Source organism: Phaethon aethereus, assembly GCF_964289735.1.
Source record: "Phaethon aethereus genome assembly, chromosome: 2".
Classification (NCBI taxonomy): domain Eukaryota; kingdom Metazoa; phylum Chordata; class Aves; order Phaethontiformes; family Phaethontidae; genus Phaethon; species Phaethon aethereus.
In genome coordinates, this window is record NC_138582.1 from 155,284,256 (window position 1) to 155,301,940 (window position 17,685).

General features: G+C 36.1%; 1 protein-coding gene across 3 annotated transcripts in view; it reads right to left on the minus strand.

The window, feature by feature from the left end:
• ARHGAP12 (Rho GTPase activating protein 12) overlaps positions 1-17,685 on the minus strand; it is a gene marked incomplete at both ends in the record, with an annotated part of 70,318 nt that overhangs the window by 17,174 nt on the left and 35,459 nt on the right. Inside the window, 5 exons of one of the 3 annotated variants that reach the window (XM_082015231.1) lie at positions 2,200-2,281; positions 3,900-3,961; positions 6,738-6,812; positions 10,290-10,415; positions 17,080-17,160. In XM_082015231.1, the coding sequence (XP_081871357.1) occupies positions 2,200-2,281; positions 3,900-3,961; positions 6,738-6,812; positions 10,290-10,415; positions 17,080-17,160 (426 nt within the window). Of the gene's footprint in view, positions 1-2,199; positions 2,282-3,899; positions 3,962-6,722; positions 6,813-10,289; positions 10,416-17,079; positions 17,161-17,685 lie in introns of all 3 variants that reach the window. The other 2 variants (XM_082015230.1, XM_082015232.1) reach the window with 2 other exon arrangements.

A 17,685-nucleotide genomic window follows, 5' to 3' on the forward strand; every position in this document is an offset into this window, starting at 1 on the left:
TACTTTTGCTCCACTTAAATTATCAAAAGAATTTATGCCTTCCCCCCCGCCCCCCCCCCCGTCCACCACCACCAAATGACTATTTGGAAGGTGTAACACAACTTATATCCCTAAGTAAGGATATCAGTATATAAGTATCAGATATAAGTAAGGATATCAGATATAAGTAAGGATATCAGATATAAGTAAGGATATCAGACATAAGTAAGTATCCCTAAGCCATACACAGAGTTGCATGACTATCTTTTATGGATAATTCATTTGGGCACGTATTCATACATAACAGTATCATACATTCATAAACAGTATCTTAGTTTAGCACTGTGTGTTTTAGTACTATCAACATATAGTTAAAATAATGTTTTTTTAATCTACAGCTACATTTGGATTAAGAGTATTAGTAGCTGTAATTGAGTTTTTGGAACTTGATTAGTTACTCAGGCAAAATGTTTTACTTTCCAAACATGCATATTTATACCTATAAAATTAAGGTACTTTTTGGATCCTTAGCTATAAAAGTAAGTTGCAAAAGTTATCAGTTTGCATCATTAATGTTATTGTGCTGCAAAAATAATAGTATTCTTTGTGCACTGAGACTAAACATCAAAGCTCACCTCAGAACAGCTAGGGATTTTCCATTTTATGAAATAGGGTGATGAAATTGAACTTGACTAAACAATACACAATGACTGAAGGGCATGAAGGAAGGTAAGGGAATGAGTTTTTAAACCTTCCAGATCCCAATACTTCCTGTTTCAAAGCTCACCTTTTAAAGTTCTTCAGTGTTTCTTCAACATACTTTGTTATAAAAGTTGTATTAAAAAAAATGCACAGGTTCTGTTCATTTTCTTACTGGCAATATTTTTCTCACCAATGAATAATGGTAATTATATCTACCTAGGGTCACAAAGTTTACAGGTGGGAAAGTCAGTAACTTTCAGATATATACATGTTTCCATTTCTTTTTCTGTGCTTTTTCTCTGATGCACATCATGTTCCCTTCCCCTCCCCGCATACAGTGTGAACAGACCTCCTTATGTCACCAAGTCCACTTCCTAGCAGACAGCGTAGTTTACCTTATATCATGCCTTTAATCATTATTCTTTTTCATTCCCTTCTCTCTTCCTTCTGCTTGAGCATCTTGCCCAGTTTGACTCTTTCCATTCCCTTCTACCCCCAATGTTGTTATTTATGCATCCTCACCCATTTTTTCCAACCAGTCCTTCTACAGCAACAGAAGGGCCAACAAAAAAAAAAAAAATGTTTACAGCTCTGAAATGAACTCAATGCTTTAGGAAAGAATTGTCAATACCTAATGACAGTGCAGCAGGAGAAAGTGTGCCAAGTAGAAAGATAAGCAAAGCACTGCAAGATAGCAAGTATCTGTAAAATGCAATTTTGCTGGAATTCATATAATACACTGGAATAGCAAATATTGAATCTGACCTCTAGTTATTGCAGGAGATCCACACAGTTTAATGACAGACCTCCAAAGGTAGGTAAGCCATAGATGAAGAACCATTTCTATACCTATTAATGTAGGAATGCAGCTGGATAAATATAGCCAATTTAATTATAGTGCTGTTACACTAGAGATGATCTAAAAATTGAATAATCATAATCTTCAGTGTGATATTTCTCTTTAGGTCTTCATCAGACATCAAAATAGACACAAATACTTGTCATGCACTATGTAGATATAAAATGAAATATGAAATCCAGCAAGGCAAATAAATAATAAGGCAACAATACTACATTATTCAAATAGTCCAATGCAACACGAAAAGTGTCAGACTATTGTCTTTATTACATGTATCACATTCAAAATTACCTGGAGTTCAGGAAAAAATATGCAAGAAACAAACAAACTGTTTAGACAAACACATCAGTAAGGAACACAAAAATATCTGGCCTGGAGCAAAAACTTCAAGCTTATGGAGCACCTGAATACCTCTTTCTCAGTTTCTTACTTATCAAATATAAAAATGTTTCTGAAATATAAGAAAGTACAACTGGTTTTCTTCCTACATACAACATAATTGCTACATTAAACTACCTTCCTGCTAACTTACACATACTTATTTTTTTTAAATTATGCATGCATATCGGTGTTTAAGCCCTACAAATAAGAAGGTTTTAATTTATTGTGCTTTATGTGATTAACACTTAAATGAGTGTGGGGGTTGTTCCTGAGCTTACCCAGCCAGTTCCACTTCCTTGGGTTTTAGTGAACAGCAGTGATGAACCTTGTAACACTGCCCATGATGACATCCAACTCTTTCTGTAAATATTGGTAAACAAACATAAGATAAATTGAGTTTGAAAGTAGATATTTAAACTGTCAACCATTGTTGCCCAGCTGACCTGCATGTTAATATACTTAACCATATATACGGTCATTAATGCCATCAGTAAGCCTTAATTACTATCATATTTGTAGAAGGGAACATATGCTAACAGTCCCAGCCTGACCATCAAAGTCTAAATCAAACATAGCTAATTAGTAGTGGAAGCTGTTCACCAGGAGAACCACCATACAATTATAATTTCAAAGGGGCTAATCTGGAGTACTCAGCCTACTATGTACTTTATGCCAAAGTACTGCATAATTCTGAAATTGATTGATCACATCTAACTGGGATGCCAGTGTACGATGTTTATGTAATAAGCTCATTTACACTGGCAATAAAACATTTGCTACACATCTAAAAAATGCAGAAAAAGAACAAATGAGTTGTGCCAGCTGTCTATTTGCTTTTGTGCCCAAGTACTTGTCCTCCTGAGGTTAAAAAAATAAAAGTCTTGACAAGCCCTGACAATCTATTCCCATTGCCCAGACATAAATTATTATTCAACAGCTCTCAAAGTGACAGGGTGGCCACGTTGTATCTTTCTGTACAGCAGCCCAGTAATCCAGATCAATGATTCCAACAGATGCAACATAAATGCTGAGAGTATACTGTACCAGTAGCAGCTTACGGGAACCGCTGTCCACCCTTTTCTACCAAGCTCTTAGGAGCAGCTCTAAGGAACCAAACTGGGGGTCAGATGTGCTGCCCAGCTGCACTGGACTAGGCAAGGGTGGCTCTGGAGTATCAACTGTGTGCTGACTATTTAATCCTCAAGGAAAAGCATGCTTCACGTATCAGAAGTCTGGGAAACACTGAACTAAATGTAACACACTATTAGACCTAAAAAATTACATTTTAAAAAGTAAAAAGTAAACCTACATTAAATACTGCATAAGTGTGGCACATCCTCATTTAACACTGACTCTTTGCAAAACACCAGAAATGTAAGTTAGGCAGTATTACTCGATTATAATTTGTGTTTCATAATGTAAATGCCTGCCTGCGAGGCAGAGAAAGGAAGTTAGAAATGAGGTCGTTCATCACCTACAGGGAGACCGACACTGGGTGATACATTCCGCTTCACACGCTTCCCAAGCGGACTGAAGGAAGAATTAGGAAGCACATGACATGTACACTCCTTGGAAATTAAAGGAGATGAAGTATGAAAGCCCCTCTTACACCAATTCTATCCAAGGAACAAGACAGGCTATAATCTATACAGATTTTCCTTTAAATGTATAAATGAATCCCATTTAAAAAAACTGTCTCTCATCATTACACCTTCATGAAATCTTGCCCTGTGTGGAGCCCTGGCAGACATGAGCCTCTGGCTCTCTGAAGTCCATTATCTTTAGCTCACAGAGAAACACATACTTTGGGATAAAAAAATGCCTTGTCCTAAAGGAAAATCTGTAAGGCAAATCCAGACAAAAAGTAAGAAATTGCAAATTTCTGTCCTAATGTAAGTCTATGCATGCTGTCCTAATGTAAGTCAGATACTTCAGATAAAACCTGATGCACATGTACTTCTAAAAGTCCAAGACTTACCGAACTTTCTTCCCATTTTCTGTAATTTTTGTCACATTCAATAACCCATACTTCTCTTGACCCTGTAAGATAGAGTAAGACATAAAAAATATAAGAGAAAATCTACTTCTATTGCCATCATGGCACTGAGTTCAATCCACCAAATAATCAATTTCTGGCAATGAGCCATCTTTGCCCATGTTATAACTTCAAGAAACTGTCATAAGTATATTTAAATATGCAGAGATCAGTCAAAAATCAAAATTCCTCTGGGAAAGTACTCACTACCATTCAGAGGGTAAAAAGCTTTTCTTCAAGGCCTACGTTCTTTGGACAAGCCAAACTAAATCATTTGTGGTACTAGACAGTGGAAATATTAAACGTAAACTTGTAATTATTTCTGTAGTAGCACATTTGTGTTTGTGTCCTTTACTTAAAAAGGAGATGGCTGACAAACGAAGAGCCTAAATTCTCTGACAAAATTCTTCAAATTTAGTTTAACATAATCACATTATTTTAAATAAAACATGGTTGAAATGCAAAAAAATATTAACATATTAATTTCAAAAATAGAAACATTTCTTTGATGTCCTACTTCTCCCCATCCCCAAGCAAAACATTAGAATTTTAAACTACTTAGTTATTTCTTACTGATGAAAATCATTTATATTGGTATGCTTCTGTACAAATTTGGAGATCAGTCAGTGAATGGTCGAAAAAGAACACTGCTGAACAAGAAAGGTATTTACAACCTTCAAATATTTGGGGTGAGTATTTCTAGTTTCTATGCAAAAATAATAAAATATAAAGGGATGTCAGAAAAAATATTCTAGAATAAAAAGGAAAACCATCGATTTATACCATTTGTGACTCTCAAGATGAGGTAATAAATTCTATCATTTTCTCCTATCACCTCAGCCTTGTCCTACCAGTGAATGGTGCTAAAGGAATGTTAAATTATTTTTTTAATCAATTCCTTTTCAGTAACAGCTTGTAACAGTTCCTAATTTAAGAACTAAGCTATTAGTTGAAACAATCAACTAGGGAAAGGCGCCAAACCAGTTTTATCATAACAAAAATAGAAGATACATTCTCTGCAGCATTCCCCTCTAAATCTCAAACTTAAGCGGACCATAACTGCAGAATACAACATTGAAGAAAAATTTTTTTGCTGGAACACTGTGACAACACTCTTACCAAAGACAGTGATCTGTTTTTCACAAACCTTAAAAATTTTACCTACATGTGTCAAGCACAGCACATAAAACAGAAAAAAGACATGCTTTCAAGGATAACAGTGTTTAGCTGGTGGTTCAGATGTTATTTCAGTCCAATGGTAACTGCTACTCTTAGTCAATCTAACATCTCCATTGGGCTGGAACGCTTTCCCAAGCCAGCAATATACACATTATTTTCCAAAACCAGTATTTTCAATAGAAGATATGAATCACTTCTCTCCCCCACCCCCACAAAAATAGCCTATTCTTTAGATTACTTTATTTATGATCCATGCAGAACACCACTAACAGTCCTATGCATTGCACCCTTCTAACAAACCTATGGCTTCAGTAAGTGGAACTGCCTGTCACCATCTTCCACAGTGACTGAGCAACCCATGCCCACTTGTTTGAAAAAAATTATGGTTAATTAAAAAGTTACTCATGGTGGAATTGGTGGGAATGTTCCAAAGAATAATTATTCAGAAAAAGTCTCATAATGCCCTACTTAGTAGCAACACTAGGGGGTACTAATGGGAAAATTACTGTAATAGGGAAAAGGAAGTGGAAAGGAAGTTATGGATCAAAATAAATAAAAATTCACCAGCTAGCTTTGTAATATTTAAATCGCAGGGGGCAGCTGAAGAAAATACAGATTTTTTTTTTTTTTCTGTTATCTAAAGTAGCAGCAAGGTCTTCTACAAAATACAATTTTAATAATTCAAGGTCAGCGCCACATTTAAAGAAATTAGAATACATGCAGCAATAATTGCTTGTATGTAAAGCTCTCAACTATGCTTGCTTAATAAACAATGTTTGTTTTATTGTAGAAAACTCTTCGAAGGGTTGTAAGAATGGATTAGCATGAATAAACCAGGAAACTATTCCTCCGCGTGCAGAGTAAGAATGAAACAGAAGTTATGCCTTTAATGCCCTGAGCTACCTACTAAGGGGCTGCTAAAACTGATCAAGGCACATATTTCAATGCTATTGTAGTACAGTTCCAAAATTAAAAAAAAACAACAAACCTTCATTTTTCAAATTATTTCCCACTGTTTAAAAAGCAATGATCACATTGAAAATATAAACTGAAGAAAAAAATCTGTCAAACATTCATAATAAGTTTAACAAGCTTAAGTTTTCCTCCCAGTACTTATTCTACTAAATCAGAAAGACATAGTTTATTTATGCCTCTATGTCCTCTATGTCTTTTCAAGGAGACTGAAACACAAGTGAAAAATAAAAGATAACGAATAATACAAACTATGACTGACTACTGACAGTGAGAGATTCTGAGGAGAGTGGGAGTTTGTTTCTGCTTTTACCTTCCAAGTTGCTAGGTGAGAAGATGTGACTGTTGGAGGAAGTAAACAGAGTTCTACATAATTTGACATAACTTTATTCCACAGTGAATTTTTAACTTAATCTCCTATCACCACGCTGTATTTAAACCAAAAGACATTTACATTTTTTCTGAAAGCACAGTTGGATGCAATGCATTCCTTTTAAAATGTAAAGTCTTCAAATAGTTTTATCCCATTATTTTTCTCAATAACAAGCAAGCTTACCCTCAATTCTCTAATCATGAATAGCCCAGTTTCTACAACATCTACTTATCTATTTAAACACTTTGCATACTGACTGTGGCTTGATGCTTTGGTGAAGAAGGAGAAGACTCATTTTCAGGTAAACTGGCCTTAGAAGCAGTTGATGATTCCTATAAAATTCAAACAGGCAACGTAAGTTATTATCTTCCTTAAAATTCTTTTTTTTTTTAACCCTAAAGACACTTTCTCTCCATTTATGCACACTCACACGTTACAAAAAAAAGCACTTTTTAAAGCATTCATTATATTCTCGGATAGTTACACTATAAACCTGCTTACTAAACAGAGTTCTTACAAAACTTACAGACAACATTCAAACTGGGTTAATTAGCACACATCCATTTGAAAAAATACTCATACATATTGTATCAGCTTAAAGCAAAGCTTTCAACCTTATTAAGGGGCAGACTTTTTATATGACATTGCTATCAAATTATGAAGCGCATTTATAATACTAACTTATTACAGGGCATCACGTAATAAATACAAATATTTTAAAGAACAGATTATATCTGTGTGGTTAGTAAATATAAGGTTAGTATAATAAATTGTTATACATGTAGAAAAGTGTATACCAGCTCTATGCATTTTTGTGAGTCATGATCATTAATTTCCTCATAATGAAACACTGAAAATTTTCTAGATTCAGGTGTTTGTTTCCAACTAGATGTTGACTATGGATCAAAAGAAGAAAGTACTAAATTTCTGAGCACTAGAAAAATTGCCCATCTGGAACAAAAAAGGCATGTGCATTTCATCTGAAGTAATGATTCCTTTGCACAAATACACGACTCGAAAATCTGGTAAAGAATTTCAAAGAGAAGAAAAACATTACTTGTTCTCTGCTACTGTTAACACATTTCTCCCCCCTCCCTCTTTTTAATTCCCTTGGCAGCTCTCACAAATTCAGTTTGCTTTTCCAGCATTACATTAAAAAAAAAAAATAATGTTCAAATTAAGGAAATCAACGTTGTCCCTCCCAGGAAGGTATTTTTTTCCTCTGCTTACCAATCTTTATAGCTGCTGGCTATATACAGATATGTGCCACAGCCAATAAACAGTTAACAAGTACATTTGGTATCATCAAATTCTCATTACCCATGGCAACCCATACCTTCACTCTGACACATTTCAAACACTCTTTTGAGTGGCCTACTTTCACAGAATTGAGTTGTGTTGTTTTTCCAGTAAAAGCAAATAAGGAAAATAAGAAGAAAACCACTTCTCTAGGCGACAGCTAAAAAGCTAACTTGGGGTTGATGTGCTGATCCAGCTAGATATCAGTTGTTTTTTCTATTTCATTCTGAATTTGAGGTAGCTTTCATGCACTAAGCAGCTCTGGAACAAGAAATCTAGTATTGGTGGTCATGAACTAATCACTTTTTACACACTAATTTAAAGCAGTATATATATATCCATGTGCCCTGTCAGTGGTAATAAAATGAGTGCATCAATGAACTACAAAATCTGTCTTTCCACAAAACACTAGTTTATTACTCCACTACACATTTTTAATTTTCTCAGAGCATTAACATTGTGCTTTATATGAACTATAGTCTCCTCAACATAAACGAATGCATGCTGCCTGTGTGTTTTGAAGCTGTTAAAAGAACTTTAAGTTACTTAGACTTTACAAATGTGGCTTACATATACAGTTTCTTTTGGCTATTACACCAGACATATGTACACTTGCATGTTTGCTTCACTAGGTCTTGGTATTTGAACACTGCGTCTTGAAGAAACGTAAACAGCTCCCCTTATTCAATGTTTTACAAGAGCTTCTTCATTCAGTGCAGCACTACATAAAGGTCATTCCAAAACAGAAGTAAATCTTATGCCAAAAAATAAAAAGCTAAATCTTCCTTCAAAAGTGAGACCAAAAACTTTAAGCTATCTCCAACAGAACCGTTCATACCTATGAAGCTTTGATTTACCAAAATCAAAGAATTTTCACCAAAAAAAAAAAATCACTAGACTCCATGTAGTCTGCCTCTCACGCAGTGCCACACCACACGCAGTGCAGAAGGATGTGTACAGAGGAGTTGGGAGGGGAAAGGAGCAGCAGACGGACCTCGGAATCGCTCGAGCTAAACTAAGGCGTACAGGTGCAAAGTCTGCAGCCAAGCACGGTCCACTGCATCCTCAGCACCATGTACAATATATTCTGAACTGACAGCTCAAAAGCTTAAGATCAAATCCAATAAATCCTATTCCGAGGAACTAAGTCAACTCATGACAACCCACTCTCCTATACTCCATTTTAACACGGAAAGCCATTAAAATGTACCGGAAACAACAGGTCAAGCAAGTAACATTCTGGGCAGCAGATCCATTTTCATTACAACTACTGTGTTTTGTCTGTTTAAGTTTGTCTGACCTCTGCGATTACACAGGCCCACTTACAGGCTTTTCTCCATACTCCCAACTCTACATTAATTTAATTTTTCCCCCTATCTTTAGTAAAAGGGAGCTCAGAATGCCGTTTCCTGGTATCACATTCTGAGTAATCTGTGCTAAGATTTCAGTGTCACAAAGCCTTTCAGTTCCCATGAATCTTGGGATGGACTGCTGCGAAGTTACAGATACCAGCAAGTCACCGCTCTGCGGAACAACACCCGTTTCAGTTCCTCCCCACTCAGCTCACACCAACTCTCCTCACCCATGGGCAGAATGTCCCAGCACAAGCAGAAATGGCTGGGACAAAAACCAAGCCAAAGAGAGACAGGCAGAAGGAGAGCAAAGGAGAAGCTCTGCCTCCTCGTTGGCCTAAACAGCATCTGTTACTGTATAGCCCAAAACAGACTATCACGAACATGCCCTAAGAACAGGCAGAAATCAGCTTTTATTGTTACAGACCTGCAGCTCTTTTCAGGCTAAACTCCCAACTCAACCCTGGAGAGGATCAAAGCCAAGCGTTTCAGCACTTTCAGTACTCTCCTCTGTCCTCCAGCAACAATATTACAACCCTGCTGTAACCACACACAACTTTTCCTCTTTACTTTAGATATTACAGTGGAACAGCCATTAAAGGGAAAAAAACGCTATATAATACTACTACTTCTATCTTTAAAGCATTACTTCTGTCATTAAAGGATAATTTTTACTTCAGCAAGTGCAATTTTTATTTCAATTCTATGAACATTTCAATTATTCATCTGCAGTCTTTCAAGTGTATTCCTACTTGGTGTTTCCTACAATTAAAATATTCAGGCATGAAGTATTACTATACCTTACATGAGAACCTCACCCACATCTGCAATTCTTGAATTCAAACCCTAATTACACTCCATAGCCTAAAACGAATTGGGAGATTCCCAGTTATAAGTAAAATGGCTGTACATGCCAAACCCTGAACTAACATTAGTTAAAATACTTAAAGAACAAGAAAAGAAGCTACTACTCACAAAGTAACAGTAAGAAAGTTATCAAACATTGCCCTGGGTTTCACTGAATGTTATACACAATGATACAACAGAAATAAGAAAAATGAGATTTCAGAAATTCATGCATACTCTTTTCTGTTAGATTCAATACTTCACGCATCCGAAACAGCTGGTATTCCAGCATGCTGTTTAACTTGCTCCTACCTTATCGTTGGTGTCCAACACAATTGTGCTGTGCCTCCATTTTGTTAAAACTATTGGTTCTTGTATCCTCCTGTCCAGACTCCTACTCTTTATTATATCTCTCTGCTGCTGTGGTGAAGCGTTATACTAAAGAAGAGAAAAATCAAACTATAAGTAGAATCTTAATTCATGCAAACAAGAGCTAGACATACCATTCACACATCTTAACAGTGCAAACTTTCAGATTCTTGATGTCACCCAAAGGTGTGAAAATAGCCTTGGTTTTATTTTGCATTTAGTCTTCAGAACTGCCCTTTCTGCTGTAGTCCTCTCTGAGGCAGTAACTAAGACTGGTCTGTCAGGACAATGCTTTGCCTTGGCAAATAGATGTTTGATTTCTGGTGCAATAGATTACTGCTGGTTTTGCAACCAACCAGAAATATTGAGAAGGCATTAGAATAAATACAAGATTTAAACATTTACTTTTCATATTGCACTGACAGTACTATACCACCTGTCCAGCTCTTGTGTAAGAAAAGGAAAACCCTGTTATCCTGCACTAAGGCATTTAGATTGAGAGTTATGATTGCTTGGATACAATTCTCTTTGACCCAAAGGTTTGGGATGCCTAGGAGAGGAGACATGGGAGCGAGGACTTGCTTTTTCAGAATAAACACATCAAATTACTTATAAAAGGATTTGCTGGTGTGGAATGTACATAAGCATGCAAAATAAATATTTAGCACAGAATAATTTTAAGACTCAGCAGAGATGTAATAGCCAAGGAGAGAATGGATTTATCATAGCACAGGTTTTCAAATAACTGAAGAGCATCCAAAGACGCACAGGCTGAAAAAATGTGAAGGCCATGAGAAGGACCCAGCATTTAATTAGATCTCGGCATTGCAGCATACTCATTAGTAGCATTACCATTTTAAATCATCACCAACACTGAGGTAGCATTATAAAGAATTATTAAAATGTTTCAAACCAAGTTTAATACTGAAAATACAAACAAGACAAGACAACAGCAATGTATGTTGGGGTTTTTCTGAAAATCATTTAAAAAAAAAAAAATCGTTCTTCCTATTCAGCATCAGAAACCTAAAATCTGCACATAGAAAGAAACATAAGGCAGCATATGCATAGTCAAGGACTAGAATCCACTGGGTAAGAAACAACAAAGGAAAGTGCCCTTTTTAAGAAGGCTAAAGCAACAGTTTTTGCAAGCACACTGAATTCTGCAGTTTTGCTACCAATTCCTACTATAAGCTCGGAGCCTCACGTCTTCGAAGACAGACTAACCTATACCTACACATACCAACAAAGCATGGCAAGGTTTAACCTAAATAACAAAATGCTAAATTTAAGCTAAATTGCACAATGCAGCTACATTTATTGCCCAAATAAATAATCAGCATTATTACTACCATGGCAGGCACCATGTTTGTGTTAGCTTTGTATTTTACTGTGAATAGAGTTCCTGCTCCAGTAAGTCAATAGATGCTTAAAAGGTAAATGATAACTTCAGTGTTCCATTAAATTATTTCAATATGCAAAACAGTAGTAAATACTCCCAAATAAATGGATCTTGCAGTACCGAGAACAGAATTTGGTCATTCATACACTGACAGAAATTAATTGGTTGCCCCTGTAGAGTTTCACTTCTGAGATTACACTGACTGTGCATTGGGTTCAGCATCTTTATACTCACATGACAATTGCTTCCTTAGAATGGTGAGGTTTAAGCAACTCTCAGTTTGTTCTCTTGTTAAATCAAAGCTGAACCATCATTCATGGTGCAAGGAATCTAATACCAGCTTACTTTCTTGTTACGGGAGTATCCACTCAGCAGATGGTCCTACAAGTCAACCTATGTCAGCCAGCTAAGCAACATGCAGCAACATCGCCTGTATTACAACTAAAATCTAAACAATTTTCAGTGAAACTATGTCTAAATTGCAGAAGGTTGCCACAAACAGTGTTCCTTGCAGCAGTTCTAAAGCATTTAAGTGAGCAATTCAAATATATTTCTTGCTATGAAACTGAATAATTTATTTCAGAAATAGATACACACTTTAGTGACAGTGGTGAATATTATTTAGGGAAATCCTCCATGCACTTTCAAATAACTGAAAAAATTTAAGTTTAAACAGCCAAAGCCTTATTTTAAAGCAATTTTCCTTGAATTTAAATCTATATTAAGAGCTGGGATATAGGCACAAGCCTAATTACAGGTGATCTATATTTAAAAGGTGCCTTTGATACCATAACAAGCCACCAGGAGTCAACTTAGCTAACAGACAACCCCATCTTGAAGGAGAAGGGGCCTGCAAAATAATACAAAATTCTATTTTTACAAAACATTTAACAAGAAAGCAACACAACAGTATGTGGAGCTCATTAACAAAGCACTACTAACAACTCAGAACACGGAGCCATGTATCTTAGCAGTTTAAATAATTTGCATTGGTGATACAAACAGTGTTAGTAAACTAACAAGTCCTTAAAGGGAATGTTTGACATTTTTGCCCCATTTTCTCACAATAGAAGTGTCAAGTAAACATTTTTTGCTCAAGCATGGGGGGGCGGGGCAGTGTTCATTTTATTAATTACAAATAGTAGAACACACTACTAAGAGAAAAAAAAAAGACAAAGCTTGTGTATTTCTGGGCTCAAGACAAGCCCCTACTTTTAAAATAAACGGATTGATCTGTGATGCCCAAAAGGCAGTCACAGTGAGATACAGATGCCGTTTCAGCCTCCACATTGTGCAACTGAAATAGCCATCCTCTAGTTTGGGTACAGTCCACTGGCTAGACAGAAGCCGCCAGAGCTTTTAATGACTCCATCAGATGCCTACACCCCTGCTACTCTTCGGTCTGCTCCATCAGCACCACCTCCCCACAGCCCTCCTAGTTCAAAAAGCCTTGCAGAACAGTTTCAGGTCAGACCTGCAGAGCTGTCATCTCTCCTACAGGTATTTGCAATGGTATTTCCCACTGTTTATCAGCAACGATAAGCAACTAGGTTGGGCTCCCCTTTCCCTCACGCAAAATCGTACTTTTACGTAACTCTAAGCAGGCTTTCTATGCCTAAACTTTGGTGTAATCTTGAAGACAGAGATCAGGCAAGAGCCATACAGCCCAATAAAACCAACCCATTCCAGACTACACACTGCCTGGTAGGACTATCTCTGCAACAGCATGCACCTTAACATTGCACCCAAAGGAGATGCTATTGTTTTCTTAATTCTAAGGTTTTTGACAGTTTAGCATAGAACTCCAAATGTACACACTACTTGCTCCTTGAAAATCCTCCACAAACTTAAACTTGTCCCATTACGTCACCTGTTTGCTCCCCACTTCATTGGGAGCATCTCCTATCAGGAAGGGAGGACATGAGCAGGTTGTTCATACTCTGCATGCACCAAATAACATAGACCTTGTTATAACACCTCTTGGCGTAGGGTAAGGACACCAGTGGTGTAAATTTAGGTCACACGGGGTTATTTTCATTGCTGAATTTGCTCAGTGCCTTTACCAGCTACTTAAAAGCTTCCTTTGCCTTGGTATAAAATTTCTAACCCTCTCAACCGGCCAAGTGATTTCTATTTAATTTTAACCTGATACACAGCATGGCTCAAGGCTCTGTCCTAGCCTAATTGTGACTGAAATAAATATAACACCCCTGAGTTATTTGTAGCAGTTGTCCCCATTCTTATGGAGATGACACAGATCTGTCAGCTTTAAGAAACAGAAAAAAGATTCTTCTTCATTCGCGATAACATCCTCAGTGAGATGAAAGGAACGGGGTGGGTGAAGGGGGAAAAGAGTGAAAAACTAGGTAAAAACCAGAAGTTAAATACTTTATTTTACCTTCCAGTAGACAGAGATTAAAACAACAGCACTTAAAAATATTCTGAAATCCTAATACATTCATATACTCTACCATATTATTCACAGCTGTTCCAATAGACTGTCTAAAATCAAAGATTAAAAAAAAATAGAATTAATGTTGCCTCAAAACAAAACCACTCTCTAGTGCTACTGCTGCCATTGGCTTTGAATAAATTTTTTGGTGATTGACTTAAAACCTGTTACAGGTCTTGTTAATTGGCAAAAACAACAACTGAATGCAGCAGAATGCATAGCAGAAAACACAAAGTCTTTTACAAGATGTAGTACAAATTACGGTTGAAGAGTATTATCCATTTTAAAGAATAATTCAGTATGTTCCTGTTCCACTGCAAAAAGCTGGGTCACACTCATCATGAGCCTTAATACACTTTTCAGCAGTTGTCAAAGCTACTCTAAGACATCATTTTTAGCCAGAGGCATTCAGCTATTCCTAGATGTTATTTAAATATACATGACTGGAGGACTTTCTGTAAGACTGTCTGAAGTAATTTGTTTTGTGACTGCCCCCCCCAACATATACCCTCACAATTCTTAACACACATACAAGAATATTGGAAGTGTTATTCCTGACCATGTTCACATTTACAGTTAATGCTGTAACAGTGAAGATTTTTTATGTTATAGTATTAGCTCAGCTAATGTGCTATTTCCAGAAATCTCCAGACAATTTTTAGTTCCACTGAAGTCTAGATTATTAAGAACCATCTAATAAAAGGATTCTCTTCTTTTTATGGTTTAACAGCATTACATGACCATGCTATTCCATCACTTTATTTCACAACAAATTTTGGAAGGCAGTATTTGAACTAAATACACTGGAAAAAAACTGACCAAGGGTAGGGGTTTTTCCCTAGTAACTTAATTTTCATTTAAGCAAGAGTTACAATACTGAAGTCCTTCTAGAGTCTTCTCTCACCACTCATGAGAATTTTCAATATATTTTTCTTCAGAGCAGTTCCACAGTCTATGTTGTCCTTCCAATTCATTTGTTCATAAGCACTTTTGGAAGCAGCTCCGGTAAAATTTGAGAGACTAATCTTCAATCATGCTTCAATTACTCACAAGCGTAACATCTCTGCTGTATGTTCTTCAGATATATAGTTACATAAACTAGCTAAATCTTTTTGCTGAAATATTTAATCTATTCCACAGATTTAAAGTTAAAAGCTAAGGATTTCTGAAAATTGGATGGTGAATCCAAGAATCAATTGCTCATTTCCTTCTGTTAACCTTATATTTGCTGCCACCAAAGATGTACTAGTTTCAAGAAGGAATTAAAGAGTACATTCTTCCCAAATGGCTCATGAAAAATAATTTTCAAGGAAAATCTGTAGAGCAATGTGATGACTTTCATATAAACAAGACCTAAAGCATATCAGATCACAAATGCCGAAACAGAGGCTATATTTCATTCTGTAGGTGGCTATTGATACAATGGAGCTCAGAAGCTTGTTTAGAACCACTAGAGTATCGCCCACTAGCACATAAATACCAGACCCCATCCCTTTATGCTAATATGTCTCAAGTAATAGTTATGGATTATCTTTGTGATTTACTGTAGTCGGATTAAAGCCCACTTAATTTGCTATTTAGTTCAAACCCAAACCCAACCCACTTTAGTGGAAAGCAACTTCTTCACAGTCAAAACGTTCTGCATTACAGAAGTCACAGAATGAAGTAACCAAGATGTTATTCCCCAAAATTAACTTCAATTATACACACTGAACTAAAAATTGCTTTTGGTAAAACCTGTTCTAGCAAATTTTCAGACTTCTAATTAATCTAATAGCTAACCAATACCTAGTAGCTTTTAAAACCAATAGTTACAGATTACATTGCTCGGTTTATGTATGTTACAAAATTTAAGTTATCTAACACATCAAACCAACACTGGAGAATTCACAAAGCTAACTCAACTCTTCAGAGACTCATATACAAATTCCTTTACTGATGTAACAATACAGTCTAGTATTCATAAATTCCAATGTAAATATTTTCTCACAAATATTATGAAAGCACTATCTACTAAGGTTGCTCCTTTCTAAGTGAAAGTGACTTAGGATGCCAATTTTTGGACTGATGAAATAATAATTGAGGAACATGCTCTCTCATATACTTATGCACACAATTCTGTGTGAAACTTTTTTTTTTTATAGTCACCTTACCCTGTAGATTGAACAAACATCCTAATAGCAGGAAAGATGTATACAATTACATCATTACAAGAAATTTCCTATAGTTTTTCAGAGTGAAAAGGAGAATTAAATAGCATTAGGTACATTTTCAGACCACCAAGTGTCCCTAGCTCTGCCACTTTCCTACCAATTCCTGTTTGCATTACAAAATTAATAAATACCAGAACACACTTCTGGTGAAACTGCGTCATCCTCAAAGATACCCCAAAATTGCTGAAACTTCAGTTTTTCAGCATCTGTCTGTATAAGAAAGGTGTTGAAAAACACCTAAATCACCAAATTTAGAAATTCATGACAGAAAAAAGAATGCATTTTGGAGGGCACTAAAAATAGAGTACAGTTAGTTTCTCAGGAATATTTTGTAGTTAAAAAAAAAAAAGTATTTTTTCCTATAGAGGTTTTTTTAATCACAGCAGAAATCAGGTATTATTCTGCAGCTTTGCACGAAAAGCTCAGTTCAGCAAAGATACAAGATCTTCTTTGACATCTGAGTAGTTACATACATCCATTTTTCATGTCCTTGAGTATTCCCCCCCGACCCCCCAGTCAGAAATTCCACAAAAATGCAAGAAATAACCAAATGCAATATACAAGTCCTCTTGTTGTGAATAACTCCAACTAAAGGCTCCACAGAACATTTATTGAAGAGGAGGGGAAAGCCCCAAGCTGTCAAAGTTTCCTTTTTATGTCACTCACCTTCGGTAACTCCCATTCTGATCGGGAACCATCAGCACTGTAGTAGTATGGTCTACCTTGTTCATCTGCGTGTTTTATCCACTGTAGAAAGAAATGTGATGATAGGAAATGTAATCAGAGTGACAGTCATAACATAGTAAATCTCTGATACTTGGGATTTAAAGTTAATTTTTAATAAAGTGCCATCCACTGCAGGCGTGTCTAGTGTACAACCTCCATTAACTAACCAAGGGAAATTAGCAATGAGAACACAGTTTTCAGCTTCCTGAATTGGGTTCACCAATATTTTCTCCTTCTGTAACTCCTCAGAAAATAGTCCTGCAATATCACATAAGAGATTGTGATAAACAGATATTTTTGAAAATAGCATATCTCACTCTCATCAACATTATGGTGTCAGTTTAAGGTGGCACAATCTTTGTATCAGATCTGTGTAAGGGTTTTATACATAAAATTACAGAATTACAGGAAGGTCAACCAGCAACTGCTGATAATTTAAGAGATAATTGCACTTGTTGAACAACTCAATTTTTAAAACATCAACAGGAACAAGATGCAGTTCCTAAATAAATCATGATGAAGAAGATAATATAATTTTTGTAAACC